The sequence below is a fragment of the Mirounga leonina genome, unplaced genomic scaffold (assembly GCF_011800145.1).
Source record: "Mirounga leonina isolate KUSES-001 unplaced genomic scaffold, KU_Mleo_1.0 Mir_488, whole genome shotgun sequence".
NCBI classification, from domain to species: Eukaryota; Metazoa; Chordata; class Mammalia; order Carnivora; family Phocidae; genus Mirounga; species Mirounga leonina.
Genome location: NW_023270777.1, coordinates 2108244 through 2129574, shown reverse-complemented (window position 1 = coordinate 2129574; position 21331 = coordinate 2108244). Strand labels below are relative to the sequence as shown.

At 65.6% G+C, this 21331-nt stretch overlaps 3 protein-coding genes across 7 annotated transcripts; 2 read left to right on the top strand and 1 right to left on the bottom strand.

Annotated features, from left to right (window-relative positions):
• Positions 1-919: 919 nt before the first annotated feature.
• Positions 920-11585, top strand: NEURL4 (neuralized E3 ubiquitin protein ligase 4). Its single transcript, XM_034989457.1, is given in 30 exon segments — positions 920-1201; positions 1925-2369; positions 2604-2669; positions 2816-3114; positions 3274-3385; positions 3467-3555; positions 4110-4182; positions 4302-4566; positions 4789-4970; positions 5286-5371; positions 5494-5656; positions 5754-5952; positions 6027-6103; positions 6194-6272; positions 6610-6779; positions 6871-7002; positions 7327-7472; positions 7563-7787; positions 7881-7979; positions 8066-8227; positions 8434-8592; positions 9117-9275; positions 9615-9794; positions 9874-9961; positions 10041-10148; positions 10284-10378; positions 10380-10429; positions 10574-10686; positions 10762-10927; positions 11320-11585. Coding segments are annotated over 30 exon segments (4674 nt in total). The 3' UTR covers positions 11525-11585.
• Positions 11586-12136: 551 nt separating this feature from the next.
• Positions 12137-14864, top strand: GPS2 (G protein pathway suppressor 2). The gene is made up of 11 exons (XM_034989482.1): positions 12137-12215; positions 12420-12582; positions 12945-13054; positions 13134-13246; positions 13378-13457; positions 13545-13627; positions 13829-13982; positions 14065-14154; positions 14249-14328; positions 14416-14511; positions 14687-14864. Exons 2-11 carry the CDS (start codon positions 12489-12491, stop codon positions 14768-14770), a joined length of 984 nt encoding a protein of 327 aa, XP_034845373.1. The 5' UTR covers positions 12137-12215; positions 12420-12488; the 3' UTR covers positions 14771-14864.
• A 182-nt stretch (positions 14865-15046) lies between these two features.
• EIF5A (eukaryotic translation initiation factor 5A) lies at positions 15047-20486 on the bottom strand. 5 transcript variants are annotated; one of them, XM_034989494.1, is made up of 6 exons: positions 20092-20486; positions 17393-17578; positions 16314-16418; positions 16009-16140; positions 15856-15929; positions 15047-15712 (listed from the first exon to the last, which is right to left on the bottom strand). In XM_034989494.1, exons 1-5 carry the CDS (start codon positions 20158-20160, stop codon positions 15867-15869), a joined length of 555 nt encoding a protein of 184 aa, XP_034845385.1. In that variant the 5' UTR covers positions 20161-20486; the 3' UTR covers positions 15047-15712; positions 15856-15866. The 5 variants fall into 5 exon arrangements, with proteins under 5 accessions (XP_034845385.1, XP_034845384.1, XP_034845382.1 ...); XM_034989493.1 differs by lacking the exon at positions 20092-20486 and adding an exon at positions 19859-19938 and having other exon boundaries at positions 15850-15929; XM_034989491.1 differs by lacking the exon at positions 20092-20486 and adding an exon at positions 19859-19932.
• Positions 20487-21331: the final 845 nt, after the last annotated feature.

Genomic DNA, 21331 nt, shown 5'->3' with positions numbered 1-21331 from the left:
TTTGTTCCCGCCCTTCTCCCCCATCACCGCCCTCATCCGAATCATCCAATCACAACCAGGGGCCCTGGTCACGGGGCGAGAAGCCCCGTTTGTGACGTCACAGCCCTCCCAGCTCGGCGCGAGCTCGGAGAGTTGGGCTGGGAGCTTGTTCACAGCGCGGGGGTTTGGGGGGGACACCGTCAGCGCCGTGACTGGAAACCACCTGCCGGGGTTTCACTGGGCCTCTATCCGTGGCTTTAAGATGTAAGGGTTTGTCTGGATTGGAGTTCAAGGTGGGCTTATTTAGAAGTATCGCGAGCCCTTTTATCCCATCCCCCACCCCCCAAAATCACACCTCACGAGAGGTGTGATACAAAGCGGAGGGGTTGCGACAGTGTCGCGAAACACAGCCGATCTCGGTGGTGCGCGGGGCAGAGGTTTTCATTTATAGAGCTGCCGGCTCCCGCCTCTGAATCCTACGGACGCCGCTCACCCCGCTCCAAAGCGTGCGAGCTCGAAGGGAAGACCCCCCCCTTGCCGTAAAGCGAACACTTCAAGGTGTCGCCCGCCTCGGCGAGGGCGGGGTCGTCGGCGCGGCTGTCGCAAAGCTGGAGGAGGGGGCCGCACCCCCTGCGTCGTAAAGATGCCTGCGGCCGTCGTTTCTTCCACTGTCGCAAAAGCTCCCTGCCCGAGTCGGCACGGCCGTCGGAGCCACTCCGTCACCCCGCCGTGCCGTAAAGCAAGCCTGCCCGACCCCGTCGTCCTTCCGTTCCCACCGTGGTGGTCGTTAGCTCCCCAGCCCGGGATGCTTCGTCGCCCGGCAGTGCCGTAAAGCATACCCGGCCCCAGCCCCGAGTCCTACTCCCTCCGGGTGGCTGTGCACCGCGGTTGCCACGGTGCCGCCAAGCGCGGCTGTCGCGCGGTCCCGGTGTCAGCGGCGATGGCGGCGGGGTCGGGTGGGAGTGGGGGCTCTGGGGGAGGCCCCGGGCCGGGGCCGGGTGGGGGTGGGGGCCCCGGCGGGAGCGGCGCAGGGCCGGGGTCCGGCGGGGGTCTGGGCAGCGGCGGGGAGCTGCACCCGCGCACTGGGCGCCTGGTGAGCCTGTCGGCCTGTGGGCGGACGGCGCGGCGGCAGCAGCCGGGCCAAGAGTTTAACCACGGGCTGGTGTTGAGCCGGGAACCCTTGCGCGATGGACGCGTCTTCACCGTCCGCATCGACCGCAAGGTGCGGAGCGGGGCCCGCGGAACCGAGATGTGGAGGGCGGTGGGAGGGGGCGAGCGGGAGACACGGGGTAGGACATCCAGACTAGCCCACGTCGCCGGCTACCGACAGACCTTCGGGGCACCGGGCGACGGGCAGGAGGGGCGCATGGAGCAGAAACGTTCGCTCGTCATGACGGGGAGAGGGATGAGGAGAGCTGGAGTTTCCTGCACCCCCAGGAGCTGGGCAGGGACACGGGGCTGCATCCCCAGGAATGGTTAGGGACCAGATCTCCCGAATCATTTCTGGGAGGATGGAGGGATGTCAGGGATGTGACGGGAGGAGAGGGGAGAACCGGGGAGAGAACCAACTACTGGAGGATGAACTCGGGCGGAAAGGTGGGCGAGGAGAGACACTCGCGGGGAGGGAGGTGTGCGTGCTGGGGTGTGATTTGGTGAAGAGGCTAGGTGCACGGAGATGGGATGCGGGAAGAGACGGAATGTGAGCCAGAGCCTGGGAGAGAATCAGGCCACGGGGAGGAGGAGGTGGTATAGGAGAGCTGTGAACCCCGGGTGGTGCAGGAGTCGCAGAGACCCCAGCCTCTCTGGAGTAGCGTTTCACATCTCAGGCGAGAAAAGTCGGAGACGTGGGAAGAAGGGGACACGGTGGTCTGTGAAACGTGGGTTCCTAGTGGTGGGAGACCCATGGTGGCCCATCCTGAGCCTTTGTCCACCACCCTTATCACAGGTCAACTCCTGGAGTGGCTCCATTGAGATTGGGGTGACGGCACTGGACCCCAGTGTGCTGGACTTCCCAAGCAGCGCCACGGGGCTGAAGGGGGGCTCATGGGTAGTGTCAGGCTGCTCGGTGTTGAGGGACGGACGTTCTGTGCTGGAGGAGTATGGTCAGGACCTGGACCAGCTTGGTGAAGGGGACCGTGTGGGCGTGGAGCGCACAGTTGCCGGGGAGCTGCGGCTCTGGGTGAATGGGCGGGATTGCGGGGTGGCTGCCACGGGCCTCCCCGCTCGTGTCTGGGCCGTCGTGGACCTTTACGGCAAGTGCACCCAGATCACCGTGCTACCCCCTGAGCCAGGTTTCAACCCCCCTACTCCCATCCCCACACCTCCCCTTGAGCCCTCCGCGCCCCCCGAAGATGCCGCCTTGACTGAACAGGGGACCTCTGGGGATGAAGGTGAGAACACAGTTAGGGCAGTGGTGGAGGAGTGGGGCGGATGGAGTGGCTGAAGGCCTGGGTGAGACCAAGGGACAAACAAGGCTGGGTGTGAACAGGGTCACTCAGACCCCCCCACCCCCCCGAGTCTGTTGAAGGGGAAAGAAGGGGCTAGAGGAGGGGGGGGTCTCCTGTCTGTGGGCCCTGCAGCAGGAGCTGAACCCTTATTCCCCTTCCATCCCGCCCGGTCCCTAGCCTTCATGGTGTCCCCAGCGCAGGCCCGGCCGGAGACGTTTCCTAACAGCCTTGAGTCGCATAATGGTGAGGGCTTCCGGGAGGCTTTGGGGAGTGGGAAGTGAGGTGGACGAGGCGAGGGGAGGGGCCTCAGGAGAGGGCTAGGGGGAGAGTGGCAAGCCCGAGGGTGTAGAGCCTCATTCCAGCCTCCCTCCCCCGTCCCGCTGCCGTAGACTTTGCCAGCATGGAGCTCTCCGAGGTGGTGGGCAACGCCATCCTGTCTGCCTACAACGGGGGGCTCCTGAATGTGAACCTGAGCTCCCCGCCGGCAGGGGAAGGACTGGGGTCTGGCGGTGCCGCCCCCTCGCCCGTCCTCACTTCCAACGATGCCCTGCTCTTTCACGAGAAGTGCGGGACGCTCATCAAACTCAGCAACAACAACAAGACCGCCGAGCGCCGCCGGCCCCTGGATGAATTCAACAACGGGGTTGTCATGACCAACCGCCCGCTCCGGGACAATGAGATGTTTGAGGTGTGCAAGCTCCCGGGCGCTGGCTGGCCCCTCACCCTCAGGAACCAAAGACGGGGCTCCATCCTTGACGGTGGAAGGGTGGGGCCCAGGGAACGGCCGGGGGTCCTTTCTCGGCCTTTACACATCCCGCCTCCCCCTTCTGCTGTCGCTCCCCCCAAGATCCGCATCGACAAGCTTGTGGACAAGTGGTCGGGCTCCATTGAGATTGGTGTCACCACGCACAACCCCAACAACCTGGAGTACCCAGCCACCATGACCAACCTGCAGTCAGGTACCAGCCCCTGGCCGGGCGGAGGCACCTTCCTAAGGCGAGGGAGGCCCGGGCCCTAGTCAGGTGTCTACCTACCCCCAGGCACCATCATGATGAGCGGCTGCGGGATCCTGACCAACGGCAAGGGCACTCGCCGGGAGTACTGTGAATTCAGTCTGGACGAGCTGCAGGTGAGGGGGCCGGGGCGCAAGAGTTGGGGCCGCTGTCCGGGGCAGCCCCGTCACCCCGCATCCCTGCCCGGGCACCACGCTCTCCGCTGCGACCTAGAGCAAGGCCTCTGCTCTCTCGCCTGAAGGTTCCTTCTGAGAAGGCAGGGTTGTCCGATAGTTAGGCTCTCAGATTTTGGAGTCAGAGGGTCACTTTCTCTTACTGTGTGGCCATGTGGGGTCGTGACCAGAGACAAGCAGCTTGCTCGTTGTTTCTGGTAGGTGGTATTTTTTTTTTTCCTTTTTAAATTTTTTTCTAACGTCTGAACTGAGCCTGTTAGTATTTTATAAACTGCTTGGAGAGGTGGGTAAGGAGATGTTTGTAAGGGGGCTTCACGCCGTGACTGATTTGCCGGGAGCGTTTGGGGGCTCGAGACTCCGGCGCCTTTGGGGCTGTTCCCCAGCAGCCTGGGCTGGTGGGAAGGCTTTAGAACCCCTCTGTTCTCAGGGGCCCCAGGACAAGCCTGGAGCCTGATGGGGGGATGGATTCCGGATCTTTGTTTTTCTGCTTTGGCTAGGAAGGCGACCACATTGGTCTCACGAGGAAGTCCAACTCTGCCCTCCACTTCTTCATTAACGGCATCGACCAGGGTAAGGGGACGCCCAGAGCGGGCTGCTGGGTCAGGGCTTTCGGGAGTGGGGGGTCTGTACCTCCTTGTCCTGCCTGTCTCTGATGCTGGTCTCCCCACATTTCTCCCCCTCCCCCCCAGGCGTGGCCACCCCACTGACACCCCCAGTGGTGTACGGTGTGGTGGACTTGTACGGGATGGCAGTGAAGGTGACCATCGTGCACAATAACAACCACAGTGACCGTCTGCGCCGGAACAACGCCATCCTGCGGGCGCTGTCTCCGGAGGGGGCCCTCCGGCGTGCTAGCCCTGCAGCTCAGGCAGAGCCCGAGCGCCTGCTTTTCCACCCCAACTGCGGGCAGAAGGCAGCTATCACCCACGAGGGACGCACTGCCCTGAGACCCCAGTATGGCCCACGGGGTGGGGAGAAGCCTGCAGAAGGGGCTTGATGGGATGGGGGCGGGTGGAGAGCAGGAGGCAGAGGGATTCTGATCTGGGGAGCTCTGGGCAGGAAAGGGGGGAGCCTCGCGGAGAGTGAAGGCAGCGGGTGTCGGGCAGGCATTGCCGGGCGAAGCTTGGCGTGCGCGGAGTGCGTGTTCGCGCCTGAGTCCCCGTTCCCTGTCCTCAGTGCCACTGATGACTTCAACCATGGTGTGGTGCTGAGCAGCAGGGCCCTGCGGGACGGAGAGGTGTTTCAGGTGCGCATCGACAAGATGGTGGACAAGTGGGCCGGCTCCATCGAGATCGGCGTCACCACCCACGACCCTGCCTACCTGCAGCTGCCGTCCACCATGACCAACTTGCGCTCCGGTGAGCTCCCCGGGAGGGCGGGGCCCAGAGAGGGTCTGCGCGAGGAGGCTGCCCCCGGAGCCCTGACGCTTGGCCCCCAGCTCTGTCTTTGCCGGTCCCGCTTGTGAGGACACATTCAGGCGCCGAGCGCTGCTGCGTGGACAGGGCTCATGGGGGGTGGGGACCTGCAGAGATTTCTGCCGGGTCCTGGGAAGAGAGCTGACCGTCAGACAGGGCAGGCTGGGCTGGCGGCTCTGGGGAGGGACGTGGAGACTGCCGCATAGCGGAGCGGAGCCCTGGCTCCCGCTCACGTCCTGTTGCTCCCTGTCCCCGTAGGGACCTGGATGATGACTGGGAACGGGGTGATGCACAACGGGACGACCATCTTGGACGAATACGGGCACAACCTGGACCGCCTCAAGGTGGGAGAGCGGGGGAACTGCCGGGGCTGGGTGAGCGGGGGGTGGGCAAGGCGGGGCTGCCGCAGGACCAGCCCTCGCGGGAACTCCACCTGACTCCTCACTCCAGCCCCCCTTCTTCCAAGGCGGGGGACACGGTGGGCGTGGTGCGGCGGGAGGACGGGACTCTGCACTTCTTTGTCAACGGGATGACTCAGGGCCCCGCGGCCTGGAACGTGCCCCCGGGCGTCTACGCCGTTGTGGATCTGTACGGCCAGGCAGCCCAGGCCACCATCGTGGACGACGTGGGTGAGGGCCGGGCCGGGGTTGGGGCGGCCCTGGGGGCGGGCGGAAGGGGGGCCTCGGAGAGTACCGGCAGCCTCACGGGTGACGTCCCCTCCCCCAGAGGTGCCCGCAGTCCCCGAGCCGCTCCCTGAAGGGAACAGCCAGGTGTCCCCCAGCTCCCCGTCGTCGGGGGCCGGGGGCTCCGACCTGCGCTTCCACCAGCTGCATGGCAGCAACGCTGTCATCAGCAACGGGGGCCGCACGGCGCTTCGTCACAACTGCCGCAGCGAGTTCAACGACGCCATCGTCATCTCCAACCGGTCAGTGTGGGCGCGGCCCCCCGCGGCCTCGGTGCCCCGCGCGGGGCCGCCCTGATGGCCGCTGTCGCCGGCAGGGCCCTGCGGGACGGAGAGCTGTTCGAGATCGTCATTCAGAAGATGGTGGACCGCTGGTCCGGCTCCATCGAGGCCGGTGAGGGGCGCGGGCGAGCGTGCGCGCGTGCGTGGGGGTGCGGGCCGCCTCTTGCTGGGGCCTTGGCGCTCACCTACCCCTGCCTCCTAGGGGTGACCGCTATTCGGCCGGAGGACCTCGAGTTCCCCAACACCATGACGGACATCGACTACGACACGTGGATGCTGAGGTTCGGCTGCCCGCTTGATGGCCGGCCCGGGAGGGCCGCGTGGAGCTGGCCAGGATGAGGGAAGCCGGCCTTGGGGCCTGCCGTGGCCCTGGCAGGCCCAAGGGATCTGGCTGCCCCTTCCTCCGATTCTGGGAGGCCCTCCCACGTCCCCACGCGCCCTCCAGCGGCCCAGCCTCCAGCCGCCTCTTCTCTGCGGGCAGCTCCTGCTTTTCCCTGGGGGGGTCCCAGAGGCCTAGCAGACAGAGCAAGACGGAAGGTTCTGACGAGCAGGGACCGCGCAGAGGCCCGCGTGGGGAGGAGCTGGGAGGCTTACCGGCCCCGCCTGTCGTCCCCCCAGTGGCACGGCCATCATGCAGGACGGGAACACCACGCGCAACAACTACGGCTGCGACCTGGACGCGCTGGGCACGGGCGCGCGCATCGGCATGATGCGCACCGCCAAGGGCGACCTGCACTACTTCATCAACGGCCAGGACCAAGGCGCCGCCTGCTCAGGCTTGCCTCCGGGTAAAGGTGACTGGTCCGTGGCTTTCGGCCTGCCAGCCTCACGCCGGCCCCGCCCGGGCCATCCGGCCTCTGACCCCTCCTTCTCCACCAGAGGTGTATGCGGTCGTGGATCTCTACGGCCAGTGTGTCCAGGTGTCCATCACCAATGCCACCGGCCCCATGGACAACAGCCTGGCGACCAGCAACACCGCCACCGAGAAGTCCTTCCCCCTGCACTCCCCAGGTCCAGCTGGCCGTTAGTGCGCTGTGGGCCAAGGGCGGGGGGCAGGGGAGATGTTCAAGGCCGGGGCAGCTGCAGACCGAGGGCAGGAACAAGCCAGGGGCCCGGGTAGGACGCCCCCCAGGAAGGGGGGCGCGGTCCGGGCTGGAGCGGGGGCTGGGCGCCCCCCTGCCACCTGGAGGGTGGGGGTGGGGGGCCGGGCTGTGGGAAGCCGGGCGAGAGGGGCCTTGAGGGCGGCTTCCTGTTCGACCCGAAAGCTCGGCGCCCTGCGCTTTCTGAAGCCCGCGGCCCCAACGCCGCGCCTTCCGTGGCACCGTGTCCCCGCAGTGGCCGGCGTGGCTCACCGATTCCACAGCACCTGTGGCAAGAACGTGGCCCTGGAGGAGGACGGCACGAGGGCAGTGCGCGCGGCCGGCTACGCGCACGGCCTCGTCTTCAGCACCAAGGAGCTCAGGGCGGAGGAGGTGTTCGAGGTGGGTGCCAGGCTGTCGGCCGCGGGGCCAGGCTGTTGCCCCAGCTCGCGCCCCGCGCCCGTGGCAGCCGCTGTGCTCTCTCGCCCTCAGGTGAAGGTGCAGGAGCTGGACGAGAGGTGGGCGGGCTCCCTCCGGCTGGGGCTGACCACGCTCGCGCCCGGGGAGACGGGGCCCGGCGCAGGCGGGGGCCCCGGGCTGCCTCCCTCCCTCCCAGAGCTCCGGACAAAGACCACCTGGATGGTGTCCAGCTGTGAAGTGAGACGCGACGGGCAGCTCCAGAGGATGAACTATGGCCGGGACCTGGAGAGGCTGGGGGTGAAGCCGCGGGCTCCCGGGCCGGGGCTGGGGGGGAGCGGGGGTGCGGGAGACGTGGCCTGAGGCTCTGTGCTCGGGTCCCCTCGGTCCTAGGTGGGGAGCCGCGTGGGCATCCGCCGGGGCGCGGACGACACGATGCACATCCTGGTGGACGGAGAGGACATGGGGCCCGCGGCCACTGGCATCGCCAAGGTAGGTCCGAGACGGTTCTTGGGTTTGGAGAGCGGGCTCGAGGCCTTCCACGGATCTCTGACTCCCGCGCTGTGTGCGCCCCGCAGAACGTGTGGGCCGTGCTGGATCTCTACGGGCCGGTGCGGAGCGTGTCTGTGGTCAGCTCCACGAGGCTGGAGGAGCCGGAGGGCACCCAGCCGCCTTCTCCCAGCTCAGACACTGGGAGCGAGGGCGAGGAAGACGACGAGGGGGAGGAGCGTGGCCTGAGGGTGAGGGGCCGCGGCCGGGCACACGGGGCCTGTGGACGGGCGGGCGGTGGGCCAGTGGACACCAGGGTGTTCTGGGCTTCTCAGATGCCGCCCTGGGTGGGCAGAGGCGTAGACGCAAGCCCTGTGTAAACGCCAGGGGTGGGGGGTGGCTCAGGCCTCGCGTGGGCAACCCCGGCAGCTCCATCTCTCCTCCACACCATGGCCAGAATCAAGTGGCCATTATGCCCACGGCCCTCGAGTTCCTGGAGAACCACGGGAAGAACATTCTCCTGTCCAACGGGAACCGTACGGCTACGCGGGTGGCCAGCTACAATCAGGGCATCGTCGTCATCAACCAACCCCTGGTGCCCCAGCTGCTGGTCCAGGTGGGCCTCACCTCCTCATCCGCAGCTCCTTTTACTCAGGGTCATCCAGGGCCAACCTTCCTGGAGAAACCCCAGACCGAGTGGAGGCAAGCCCCTGGGATGAGCTTCCCGGGCTTCGGTTCGTACCCCACGGTGGGATTTGTAGATCGATCGTCAGGAAGGCGCCCCGCCTTGGCGACTGGTGAGGGGAGCAGTAGCGAGGAGCTGGGGGACCTGAGAAAGACGCGTGGTCCTACATGGTGCCGAGAGGGCCTGCCGAGGAGGAGGCCTTTTTGCTACACACGGAAAGATTTAGTTAGCCAGGGGAAAGCGGCCCCTGGGGGCAGGAACCCTTAGCCAGGCAACAACAGGACCTAGACTGACGCAGGGAAGGAAACACGTGAATTCGCAGTTTGTGGTCCCTCCAGCCTCAGAAAGGGCAGCATCCCTCCCTGGCCGGGGGCGGGGCTGGAGTGGGGGGCACTGCTGGGTAGTCTCTTCCCAGGGGGCCGTGACTGGGGAGTAGTGGTCACCCTTCCCCCCAGGTGCGGATCGATTTCCTGAACCGACAGTGGACGTCTTCCCTGGTCCTGGGAGTCCTCACCTGCCCCCCGGAGAGGCTCAACTTCCCTGCTTCCGCCTGCGCCCTCAAGCGGGCGGCCTGGCTGCTACGGGGCCGAGGCATCTTCCACAACGGCCTCAAGGTGGGTGGGGGCAGACGGAAGGGACAGGGCCACGACTCAAGTCGGGAGGGGCTGGCCCAAAGGGAGAAGAGGGGCACCCAGCCCTGGTGGTGGGTCACAGGCATCAAGGGGCCCTGTGTGGGTAGACCCTCCAGCCGGTGAGCAAGCGCGCGTCATCGTCGGACTCTCAGGCTTATCACGGCCTCCTGCATCCTTGCCGCTGAGAATGTGGCCGTGGGGGGACGGGGGCGAGCGTGGAGGCGAAGCCCGGCACGGACACTGGCAGCAGAGCGAAGGGCGGGCGTGGCCGCTGCCGGTGGGAGTCTGATCTCTGGGAAGACAGTAGGTCTCTCCTCCCAGATCTGTGAGAAGTTTGGGCCAAATCTGGACACATGTCCTGAAGGCACCATCCTGGGCCTGCGGCTAGACAGCTCCGGCGGGCTGCATCTGCACGTCAACGGGATGGACCAGGGCGTGGCCGTGCCGGACGTCCCGCAGCCCTGCCACGCGCTCGTGGACCTTTACGGGCAGTGTGAGCAGGTGAGCCGACGGGAGGCAGGGAGGAGCGGGTCCGCAGGCCCTGGCGGCCGGGTCAGCCTCATCACGCCCTGCCCTGCAGGTGACGATCGTGAGTCCTGAACCAGGGGCTACCGGTGGGAAGAGTGCTGGAACCCAGGGGGACATGGAGAAAGCGGACATGGTGGATGGTGAGCCAGCCCCCCGCCCCCAGGGGCCCGGCCCCGCAGCCCCAGCTCCCGTGACCCTGCCCCCCTTCCGCCGTCTCAGGCATCAAGGAGAGCGTGTGCTGGGGCCCGCTGCCTGCCGCCAGCCCTCTCAAGAGCTGCGAGTACCACGCCCTCTGCTCCCGATTCCAAGAACTGCTCTTGCTTCCCGGTGAGTCCCCAGCGCTCCAGAGCCCGCTGCACTCCCTGGACCGGGGCGGGGCTGTGCCCAGAGCCCCGGGAGCAGCCGGAAGGGGCCGCGTGGTGGAGAGCCACCGCGCCCAGACTGCCCCCCGCTTTCCCGCAGAGGATTATTTCATGCCCCCGCCCAAGCGGAGCATGTGCTACTGTGAGTCTTGCCGGAAGCTTCGAGGGGACGAGGCCCACAGGCGCCGTGGGGAGCCCCCCCCGGGAATACGCTCTGCCCTTCGGCTGGTGCAGGTTCAACCTCAGGTACACAGGGGGCAGGGTGGCACTTCTCCCTTAGCGCGCTTGCCCCCTTGATGGGGGAGGCTCCCCAGAGGGCGCGTGGAAGAAGTGACAGGACTTGTAGGCCAGGGGATGGTGTCGGGGAGCCAGCGACCTGGTCCGTCCTAGGGTGAATCCCCGCCTGGAAGCTGGGACGCTGACCAAGAAGTGGCACATGGCGTATCATGGGAGCAACGTGGCGGCCGTCCGGAGGGTGCTGGACCGAGGGGAGCTGGGAGCAGGTACCTCGGCGCAGACAGAGGCAGGGCCGCGGGGTCCAGGCCCCGGAGGGCGGCCCTGACCCGGCTCTCCCACAGGCACCGCCTCCATCCTCAGCTGCCGGCCCTTGAAAGGCGAGCCCGGGGTGGGGTTTGAGGAGCCTGGCGAGAACTGCGCACCCCCGCGGGAGGGGCAGCCCCCTCCGGCGCTGCTTTCCCCCTCCCTCCTGTATGCTGGGGCCGAGACCCTGGCATCCAAAGTGCAGTGAGTACGCGGGGGGTGGGGGGCGGGGGGCGGGCGGGGGTCTCCGTGGCTTGCCCTCCGCGTTCCCACCGTGACACTCTAGAACGTTTAGCTTTGAAGGTGACTAGTACTGTGGAAATAAAAAGTAGAGCGGGGCGCAGTGGGTCACACGTGCGGCTGGAGCGTGAGGTTGGAGGGTGATCAGGATGGACATCGTGAAGGTTTGAGCAGAGGCCTGGAGAGGGGAGGGCGCGCACGGGCGTCCCGGCAGATGGCAAGCCGGGAGGGCCGCCAGAGCCCGGCCACCCCTGTAAGGCCGGGGTGACCCCGAAGGCCGGCGCCGTCGTGCAGGTAGCAGGGGGAGCAGGGAGCCCGAGGTCCTCATGGCCGGCCTTCTGCTTCTTGCCTGACAGATTCCGGGACCCCAAGTCCCAGCGGACGCACCAGGCCCAGGTGGCGTTCCAGGTGTGCGTGCGCCCCGGCTCCTACACCCCCGGGCCCCCTTCGGCCGCCCTCCGAGAACCTCCCGACCCCCACTTCAGCCCCGCCGAACTCGAGTGGGTAACCAAGGAGAAGGGGGCCACGCTCCTCTATGCCCTGCTGGTGCGGGTGGAGTGAGGGCCGGCCTCTCGACGACAAGCACAGGGGGGCCCCGGCTCAGCCCCCACCCCCCGCCCGCCCGCCCGCCCCCGGCGGCTCGGCAACCCCAGCCCCAGCGGATGCGCCCGGAGCCCGGGGCCCGCCCGCCGCGCCGCGGGAAGGGGAGCGCGTCTCCGCGGGCACGGCGCACGCCCCCGGCGTGGCGGCCGCAGCCGGACTTCCCGCCGCCTCGGGGCCCGGCAGCCCCCTTCATGCACTGACTTGGGGAACACGACCCCCTGGACTCCCTCCCCCGTATCACTTAATTTATTTCCGTTTTCGTTCCTGTTACTGTGAATCCCGAGGAGCCTCCCCGGACCCGCCGCTTCCCGGGCCGCCGGGCGGAGAGGGGAGGGCGGGCGCGGGGAAGGTGGGCGGCTGTACAGTTGTCACGGACGCGGGTTTCCGAGGAGCCAATAAACGCCGTCCCGGAGCGCACGCCTCGGCCTCTCTCTCGCGCCGCCCCGACGAGCCCCGGGCCCGCCCAGCTTGGGGGCGCCGGGCGAGCCGACGGGGTTTGGCCGCCCCCGGCACCCGTCGCGGCCGCTTCCGCCCTTCCCTGCGCGCGACCCGCGAGGCCGCCCCGGCTCCGGAAGTAGTCGGCCCGGCGGCCGGAAGTGACGCGCGGCCGCGGCGCGGAGGAGCCGCGGAGAAAGCGCAGCGAAGGCGGGTAGGGAGGGGGCAGGGGCGGAGGCCGGGCAGCGCCGAGGCCGGAGACCCCTGCCCGGCCGCGCACGCGGGGCACCGGGGTCCGGCCGGGGGGTGAGTGGGGGGTGGCGGGCTCCGGGCACGTGGCCGGGGTGGTGGCGGCGGCGGGCGGGCTTCCGCCTCGGCCCGCCCGGCGCGACCCCCCTGAGCGCCCGCCTCCCGGTAGGCCCGGTCCGAGGTCTGGCAGTCCGTGGCAGAGCCGGGCGCCCACGGCCCGAGCGCCCCCGGCAGCACCATGCCCGCGCTCCTGGAGCGCCCCAAGCTTTCCAACGCCATGGCCCGCGCGTTGCACCGGCACATCATGATGGAGCGGGAGCGCAAGCGGCAGGGTGAGCTGGGTCCGAGCGAGAGGACAGCCCGGGCGGCAGCGCTCCGCCGGGGCCGGCCCCCACCACGGGCGGAGCAGCGCGCCGCGGCCGCGCGGGGGAGGGATGGGACGGACGGGGCGGCCCCGCGGGTGGTGGGAGCTGGACGCCGGGTCTGAGCCCCAGAACCCTTGGGTCGGGAAGGACCTTGGAGAGCACCTAATCAAGCCTCCCTCCCTGTCCCCTCCGGAAGGGAAGAGCCGTTCCCGAGGATTACCGAGGGGCAGAGGGAGCGTTGTGATAACCGCGTTTTGCAGGTCCTCGATCCCTGCCGCAGTGAGTATTCTAACCACCTTGCCGTCTTCCCATTCTGCCTCTTTCTCCAGAGGAGGAAGAGGTGGACAAGATGATGGAACAGAAGATGAAAGAAGAGCAAGAGAGGAGGAAGAAGAAGGAGATGGAGGAGAGAATGTCCCTGGAGGAGACCAAGGAACAAGTAAGCGGCCCCTTGATCTGTCCCAGCTCTTTCCTCCCTTGGCTCTCCTGCCTTCAGCTCCAGTCCCCGCCCTCCGCAGATCCTGAAGTTGCAGGAGAAGCTGTTGGCCCTACAGGAAGAGAAGCACCAGCTCTTCCTGCAGCTCAAGAAAGTTCTACATGAGGAAGAGAAACGGAGGCGAAAGGAGCAGAGGTGGGATTGGAGAGCTAAAAGTTGGGGCAGAGCGTAACTGGGATCTGGTAACAAACCAGATCGGTGTCTAATGGCAGAAGAGGGGCACTTGTCCTCGTCCTCGATTTTGACCTGCCCGCCTCCCCCCGCAGTGACCTGACCACTCTGACGTCAGCCGCGTACCCGCAGAGCCTGACGGTTCACACAGGAACTCACCTCCTCAGCATGCAGGGTGAGGAAGGCCCCGCGGGGGGGAACGCGCCTTCCTGGGGCTCACAGCCACCCACTTCAGCCTCACGAAGCCCCTCTCCCTGTCTAGGGAGCCCTGGAGGACACAGTCGCCCAGGAACTCTCATGGCGGCCGACAGGGCCAAACAGATGTTCGGACCCCAAGTGCTTACAGTAAGGAGTAGGATCGAGTGTGGGGCGCACTGGTTTTCTCGGCTACTTCCACGCGGACCCAGGCGCCTTCGTGAACCGAGCGTCCAAGTCGTGAGCGTCGCGTGACGCTTGACCGCATTGGGCAAAGCGGGGCGTAGGCGAGGCGCTTGGGGTTCTCTGCCTTGCAGTGGACGGCACCAGTGAGCGCTCTCCTCCCTCCAGACGCGGCACTATGTGGGCTCGGCAGCTGCTTTCGCAGGGACCCCGGAGCACGGTCAATTCCAAGGCAGCCCTGGCGGGGCCTATGGGACCGCTCAGCCCCCACCCCACTACGGACCCACGCAGCCGGCCTACAGCCCCGGTCAGCAGCTCAGAGGTGAGCGGTGGGAAGAGAGGGAGGCGGCCGGTCACCAAGCGGCCGGAGGGAGGCCCGACCGCCTGCGCCCCTGCCTCCTCAGCACCTTCGGCGTTCCCGGCGGTGCAGTACCTGTCTCAGCCGCAGCCCCAGCCCTACGCGGTGCACGGCCACTTCCAGCCCACCCAGACAGGTGAGGCCGCCCGCCGCGGCCCTGGCCCCTGCGTCCTCCCTGCCTCCCCTTCCCGGGCTCTGCTCATCCCGCACACCCCTCCTTCCCTCCCTAGGCTTCCTCCAGCCTGGCGGTGCCCTGTCCTTACAGAAGCAGATGGAACACGCCAACCCGCAGACCGGTTTCTCCGACTCAGTGAGTATGGAGTCTTGGCAGGTCAAGGGCAGCGCTCTGCCAAGGGGCGCCCCGGGCTGCCTCAGGTCCTGACTCTCTTCTCCGCAGTCCTCCCTGCGCCCCATGCATCCCCAAGCTCTGCATCCAGCCCCCGGACTCCTTGCCTCTCCCCAGCTCCCTGTGCAGATGCAACCGGCAGGGAAGGTAAGGATGGGAATCCCACCCACCCTCAGCCCTGCGCTTCCAGGGAAAGCAGGACCGGGTAGGAGAGGCGGCCCCCACCCCTCCTTTCCCCCTCCCTGGGGGGTGGCTTGGAGTGCGGAGGGTGCGTTGAGGGGGAGGGCCACACCGACAGAGCCCCCCCTTCCACCACCACCAGTCGGGCTTTGCAGCTCCCAGCCAGCCTGGCCCTCGGCTCCCCTTCATCCAGCACAGCCAGAATCCGCGGTTCTACCACAAGTGATCGTCAGATTTTATCTTCAAGCTCACACCCAAACCCCGCCACGGGTGAGGGCCCCTGGTGTGTCCCAGTCCAATAAAATCTACCTGCCACCGCCCCCAGCTGCTGTGTCACCTCTCTCCGGGCCCAGACCAGGGCTGCATGGAGGGTGAGGAGTGGTGGGCAGGTCACAGGAGGACGGTGGGTGGGTAACGAACTCAGCAGCAGAGTCCAGTGCCGTGGTTTCCAGCTTTACGTTCTAGTCAGCAAACACCCATTTAATTCAAAGAAGCAACTGAGTTGGGGCCTTCATATTAAACTTCTGGTTTTATTCAGGTTTGATTTTAACAAATGTGTCGGGGAGAGAGCCCACAGGGAAGGGTGAAGCCCATGGGGGCAGGGCCCTCCCAGGTGCCTAAGGAGGGGGCAGGTCCCCTCCCCTCTCCTCCTCTTCCCTCCCCAGGTAAAGGTATTTGGGGAGAGACATAGGCAGGGGAGGGGGCTGGTCCCCCGTCTGTGGGGTGGTACTTGGGGTAAAGGGCCATGGGAAACAAGGGACCAGAGCAGGGATGAGTGGGGGTAGGGCACAAGGACCATTTACCAGAATCCACAGCTTTCTGATTCCAGATTGAATTTAAAAAAAAAAAAAAAAAACCAAAAACAAAAAAACCCAAAACCAACCCACTAAACCACAAGCAGCACCCGCCCCCTCTCCCCTACCAGGGCTGTAGTGCAGGGGGAGAGAACAGGAGGGCAGCTTCGCCAAGGCCGGGGGGTCACTCGCTCCTGGCCGAGGGAGCAGGAGGAAGGGCAGGGGCTCCCCGACAGATTGAGGGTGTGTGGGGGAAACCAAAATAAAACGTCAAATAAATCGTGGAGGAGGAGGAGTCCAGCCAAGGGCCCACCGGAGCTGGGCCAGGCTGGGGGAGGGGGGCCTCTGCAGTCTCGAGGATCACCGCTGCCACCCTGGGGGGGGGGGGGGGGGGAGAGAGCAGGTCAGGCAGGACGACACCGTCCCCAGGAAGGAAGCCCGGACGGTCAGGGCTCGAGCAGGTTTTCGGTGGGGACGACAAAACGTGGGCCGGGCCAGGGGAGTGGGTCACCTTCACCTGGGAGCCAGTTATTTTGCCATGGCCTTGATTGCAACAGCTGCCTCCTCTGTCATGGCAGACAGCACCGTGATCTGCGGGCGCAAAGGGGAGAGTCAGAGGGGAGCTCCGGGGCAGAGGGTGCAGCTGGGCCCGAGGCGGGGGGCAGCGTACCAGGATCTCTTCTCCACAGTCATACTTCTGCTCAATCTCCTTGCCGAGGTCTCCCTCGGGCAGACGAAGGTCCTCTCGCACCTCCCCGCTATCCTGGAGCAGTGATAGATACCCATCCTGGATGCCGATCAGCTGGGGGCAGAGAGGAAAGGAAGCGCCCGGTTGGCCCACGAAGCTGGAGGATAAAGGGCCTGAGGACAAACGGGGGCGGCCAACTCCGCGTTGTCCTGCTCCCCCTCTCCCAGCACAAGCTCCTGTGGTCAATCTGTACCCGCCCCCAACAAACCACCAACCCACCTACGTACCTGGAAATCATTCCTTTTGATGTTGGGAACATCCATATTATGAGTTGACGGGCAGATATCTTCGTATTTCTTGCCAGTGAAGATGTCAATACCAACCAGGTGAACCTGTATGTATGCATCACATGAAAGAGAAACCCAACCAAACGGTAGGGTGGAGAGAAAGGCATGTACTACCCCCTGTCGGGGGAATTCAGACGACGCTGTTAGGGCAAAATCAGGGAAACCATGGGGCAGGCTTGGGGCAGCCAGTTACCCTGAGCTACGAGAACACTGACCCAGGAACCGGGGGTGGGGGAAGGGAGGGGAGTCTAGGTAAAACCTTCGGAAGAGCGTCTGGACATCCGCATAAAAGGCGCAGAACTTGGGAAAACAAGAAGGAACGAGAAAGGAAGAGGGCGGAAAGGAGGACGACTTCAGGGAGAACTATGCCATAGGAAATAAAAAAACCAGGAGAGACCCCAGGATGAATGCTAAGCCAACAGAAGACAAACCACCTAGGGACCAAAACCCTAAGAAATCCAACAAGGATGGACCAGGTCAAGTTTTAGTTTTCAAGGGGAGAAAAACCTTAACTGACATGGAAAGCATTAGCAAGAATGTTAGGACCCAAGGAAGCAAGAGGCCGCCTCAGGGAACTCGGGGGCGGGGGGGGCAGGCAGAGACTCGGTGACACCGCATCAGAGACCAAAGGGAAAGCTGGTGCGGAGTGTGGGGCAGCAAGGTGGCTCGGAGGCTCAGAGCTATGCTGGCGCCCTCCAGGAAAGGCTGCCTCCGGTATTAGGCCCGGAGAAGCCTCAGGAACAAAGACTCAAGGGAAAAGAGACAAAAACGGAAGGCCACGAAGGAAGGAGCAGCTGAAGAGAGCACCTGGAGAAGTGAGAGCCTCACACAAGGGTGGGGAAAGGGAAGGGTCACCAAGGAAGAGCCCAAGGCCTCCCAAAGGCACAGGTGAAAGGGGGCCAGGGCTGAACCAAGGAGACGGACGGGAAGCCAGCGCTAAAGGAACGGACAGGGCTGGGACTGAGGACGACCTGTGGGGAGTGGGGGGAAGGCACGATGTGGAGAGGTCAAGTTCTAACCTTGGCATGGCCGTGCTTGCCGGTCTTGGAGGTAGACATCTCCACGATCTTACATGGCCGGCCTTTGAGCACCACAAAGCCGTTCTTACGTAATGCTGAGCACTGCATTGGGAAGGTGGCTGAGGCCCCTGCATCTCCTGTCTCGAAGTCCAAGTCATCTGCCATTTTAAGAGGCTTCGATTCCAACTAGTCAAAAAGAAAACCGGAGCCAGTCAGGATGGAGGTCAACAGAGGTCTCAATCTACCTCACTCCTCCCTGAAAACACGGCTTCGTTCTTCCCACAGCCCTTTTCTTCCATCATCCACCTAAAAGAGAAGCGACGTGCCCAGGTTAAATACCGATTGGGACCACAAATACTTAAGAACTGGCGCGTGTCTGGGAGTGGAGGGAGACAGAAGCTGGACCCCCCAGCCCAAATGAAAGCGAAAGGGGTGGCTTGGGAAAGGAAGGCTCCAGGCCGTTAGGATGCCCAACCTGGTAAAGGGACAAAGGCCTGACTCCTGGGAGGGGGAAGACTCAGGTGTTACTTGCCACTGAAACCAACCACCCCTCTTCCCCACTCACAACCAGGGCTATAATTAGGTGAGCAGCCATGAGCCAGCAAAAGGGCGGGGCTACCGTGGGGTGGGGGAGAGGGGAGGGTGGAGACGGGAGGACAGGGCCCCACCCGTCTCTGTTACACCCCCCACCCTATCCACACACGAGCCAGTCATTGGTACAGGAAACCACAAGGCCTCTTTGGGGGATTCCCGCCTCTCCAACGTGCATTTGCAGACACAGCCGAGGGAGAGAAAGTAAAGTTGTTGCTAACTTTCCCCCCTGCCGAACACCTCCATCTCGCTTCCCAAAGGGGACCCAGGAACCCGGCCTCTCCGCGAGGGCCCTCCCCCTTTTCCCAGGATGCACCAGTCCTGTCGGCTTTTCAGGCCGGGCCTGTAGGCTCAGCGGAAAGTGGAGGGCTGGGGAGTGGTGAATGACAATAAAATGAAAGCAGAAGGCTGGTGGGAGTGAGTAGAGTAAGTTCTGCGGGGCTGGCGGCGTCAGCGCTCCCGAGCCCGACACCGCGGGCGGGAAGTGACAAGGTGAAGAGCACCGGTCCCGGCGGGGAGCTCTCCGCCCGGGACGTGAAGGCGCCGTCGGCACGACCCACAGGGGTCGGGCCGCCGTCCAATCGCCCGGGATGTCCCCGTTCCTCCGGCCACCCAGCCAGGGAGAGCGCTACTCACACCTGGCGGGCCGCCTCACTTCGCATCAGGGTCGGGGGGAGAGCGCCAGGGGCCCATGCGGCGGGGGAGCGCGAGCATATGCCCGCAGCGGGCTCTCCGGGCTGATCAGGACCCGGGCCTCGCGCCTCTCCCCCTCCCCAAAATTCCAGGCTCCCCTGGGCGCCCGCGAGGACCACCTCTCCCCGCGCTGGGGGTTGCCGGCTCCCGCCCACCATGTGGCCTCCCGGGGCTTCCGGTGGCCGGGATCTGGGGGGGAGGGGTCCCCGCGCTGCCATGCGGCCCCCGTCCACGTTCGGCCATGAGGCCTCCGACCCCGAGGGCAGCCTCCGGTAGGGGACACTTCCGGTGCCGCCGGCACCCCCTCCCCAAAGGCCGCGCCAGGCCGGAGCCACGCCGCCTCCCCTCCCCCCCGGCCGGCCGCCACCCCCCCCCACATGCCCTCTCACCGAATAGCCCCCTCCCCCACCTCACGTGGCCTCGCGGCGCCCGGTTCTCAACGGCCCAGCTCCCCTTGCCCCGGCGGGCCGATCTGGCCCCCGGCCCTCGCCCCGGCGTGGCCGCCCGGCGGCCTCTCCCGCGTGGCGGCCTCGCGACTCGCCGTCCCCCGCCCTGCGTCGCTCCAACGTCACCCGGCCGGCCCCAACCGTCACCCCGCGCGCTAGCCGGGGCGCGCGCCCGCGCCTCTCCGCACCTCGCGCGGCTCGCGGACCGAACCCTGTGCGGCGGCGGCGGCCGCCGCTCCCCTCTGCCCCCTCCCCGACCCTCGCGCAGTTCCAGCTCCACTCCCGGGCCCACGCCAGGGTTCCGCGCACGCGCGCCCTGCCGCTCTCACCTCGCGCGAACGCACTGACTCGACCCCGTCCGCTCGCCGCGAGCCCAACCGCTGCCCCCGAGCCCGCTACCGCCGCCGCCGCCGCCGCCTCTACCGCCGCCGCCGCTGCTGCACACGGGTCTTAGTACGCAGGCGCCGACTCCCCACTGACCAACCAAGCAGCCCTGTGACAGCCGCGCAAGCGTGCTATCTATCCCCCTCCGCCCTCCACCCCCGCACTGCGCAAGCGCACAGATCCTCCCCGAGCTCCACCCTCCCTCCCACCTACCCATCCAATGACGCGTATGCGTGACCCCGCCCCTCACAAACCCCGAGCTCGTCCCACCCGTAGGCAGTGCGCAGGCGCACCCGGTTTTTTAAGCCCTTCAACCTCCTCTTCCCTTCCCGTGATAGACCACTAGCCCTACCGGACAGGACTTGCGCCTGCGCAAAGAAGAGCCCTGCACTCCACACCCTCTGAAGGAAACGCCTCGGCCGCAAAGCGCATGCGTGGTGGGAATCCTGACCGCCCCTTCCACCTCAGACGTCGCCTGTACGCCGGGCGTTGAAAAGACCACGCCACTGTATCGCTGGTCTCGGCTAGGACGCATGCGTCTGGGGAACGCCCCACCTCGGCTCTAACTGGACCTAAACGACTCACACGTTTCAGAAAACTTGCGCTGCGGGGTGGGCCCCTCGTCTCACGGCCCATCCCCCGCTTTCCACACATGCGCGGGACGGCTCTTTCCGCGCACCCTTCCTAGCGCGCTGCTGTGGTCGGGTTACCGCCCATCTCAGCTTCACCGCTCTGCGCGGCCGGCCGCGGCTCGGCCATAGAGTTCCCGCCGCGAGCTAGAGCGGCCGCGTGGCGGCCACCATCTTGTGGAAGCCCTGGGCCGCCTGGAGCTCCAGCGAGGCTTGCACGGCCTTTCTCCCGTCCTCTGCCGCCGGCTGCTGCTGCCGGGGCCAGAACAGGTGTCCGCGAGCGCCCTCGGGAAGAACTCCGTAGAGACGAGTGGCGCGTTAAGTGCCCCCGGCGTTCCCTAAGCCATGGCCGGGGACCGTGAAGCGGGAGGCCAGCACCTTCCCCGGCGGCCGCCTCCCCCGACACCCCGTGGTCTCCCCCCTCCAGTTTCCGGGTTTCCAAACCTGAGCCTGGCCGCGGGGACCCGCGGAATCCCCGGACGCGGTCGACGTGCACGCCCCGCAGACTCGCTGATGGAGCATGGTCGGCCATCACTCCCGGCTCCCTCCACTCTACTGTCCGAAAGCTCTGCCCTGTCCTGAAAAAAGCAAAAACGAGCCCGAAGACAGCCCCCAACTGCCTGGGCGCATTGTTTAAAGCCCGAAGCTGCCCTTCTCACAGGTGTATTGTCCCCACGACCCAACAACTCCACTCCTAGGTATATGCCCCAAGTCGTAACGACAGGTACTCGAACCTTCGCGGGAGCGTGTGTACAGGGGCGCTAGTCACGGTAGCCAAAGGGTGGAAACAACCCAAACGCCCACCAACAGATGAGGGGATCAAGTGCGGCCCATACCTGTCACGGAATGTTATTCAATCACAGAAGAGGGTGAAGTACTAAGACGTGCTTCAGCTGGATGAACTTCAGAAATACCAGGCTAAGGGAAAGAAGCCAGTCACTAAAGGTCACCTGTGCTATGACCTGAATGAGATGAAATACCCTACGATTTGAATGATATCAAATGTCCAGAATAGGTAAACCCCTTGAAGCAGAAAGTAGATTGGTGGCTGCCAGGTGCTGGGCTGGGTGAGGGGAATGGGTATGGGGTTTTATTTTAGAGTGATGAAATGTTTGGGTTTTTTGTTTTTGTTTTTGTTTTTTAGATTTTATTTATTTGACAGAGAGACACAGCGAGAGAGGGAACAAAAGCATGGG

Excerpts from the sequence above, each read along its gene's own strand:
- GPS2 (XM_034989482.1), top strand. The coding sequence starts at position 12,489 with ATGCCCGCGCTCCTGGAGCGCCCCAAGCTTTCCAACGCCATGGCCCGC. Across the intron at positions 13,055-13,133 it reads TGGAGGAGACCAAGGAACAA|ATCCTGAAGTTGCAGGAGAA; the intron begins GTAAGCGGCCCC and ends CGCCCTCCGCAG. Across the intron at positions 14,155-14,248 it reads CTTCCAGCCCACCCAGACAG|GCTTCCTCCAGCCTGGCGGT; the intron begins GTGAGGCCGCCC and ends TTCCCTCCCTAG.
- EIF5A (XM_034989494.1), bottom strand. The coding sequence starts at position 20,160 with ATGTGTGGAAAGCGGGGGATGGGCCGTGAGACGAGGGGCCCACCCCGC. Across the intron at positions 16,419-17,392 it reads GCAAGCACGGCCATGCCAAG|GTTCACCTGGTTGGTATTGA; the intron begins GTTAGAACTTGA and ends GCATACATACAG. Across the intron at positions 16,141-16,313 it reads TCAAAAGGAATGATTTCCAG|CTGATCGGCATCCAGGATGG; the intron begins GTACGTAGGTGG and ends CTCTGCCCCCAG.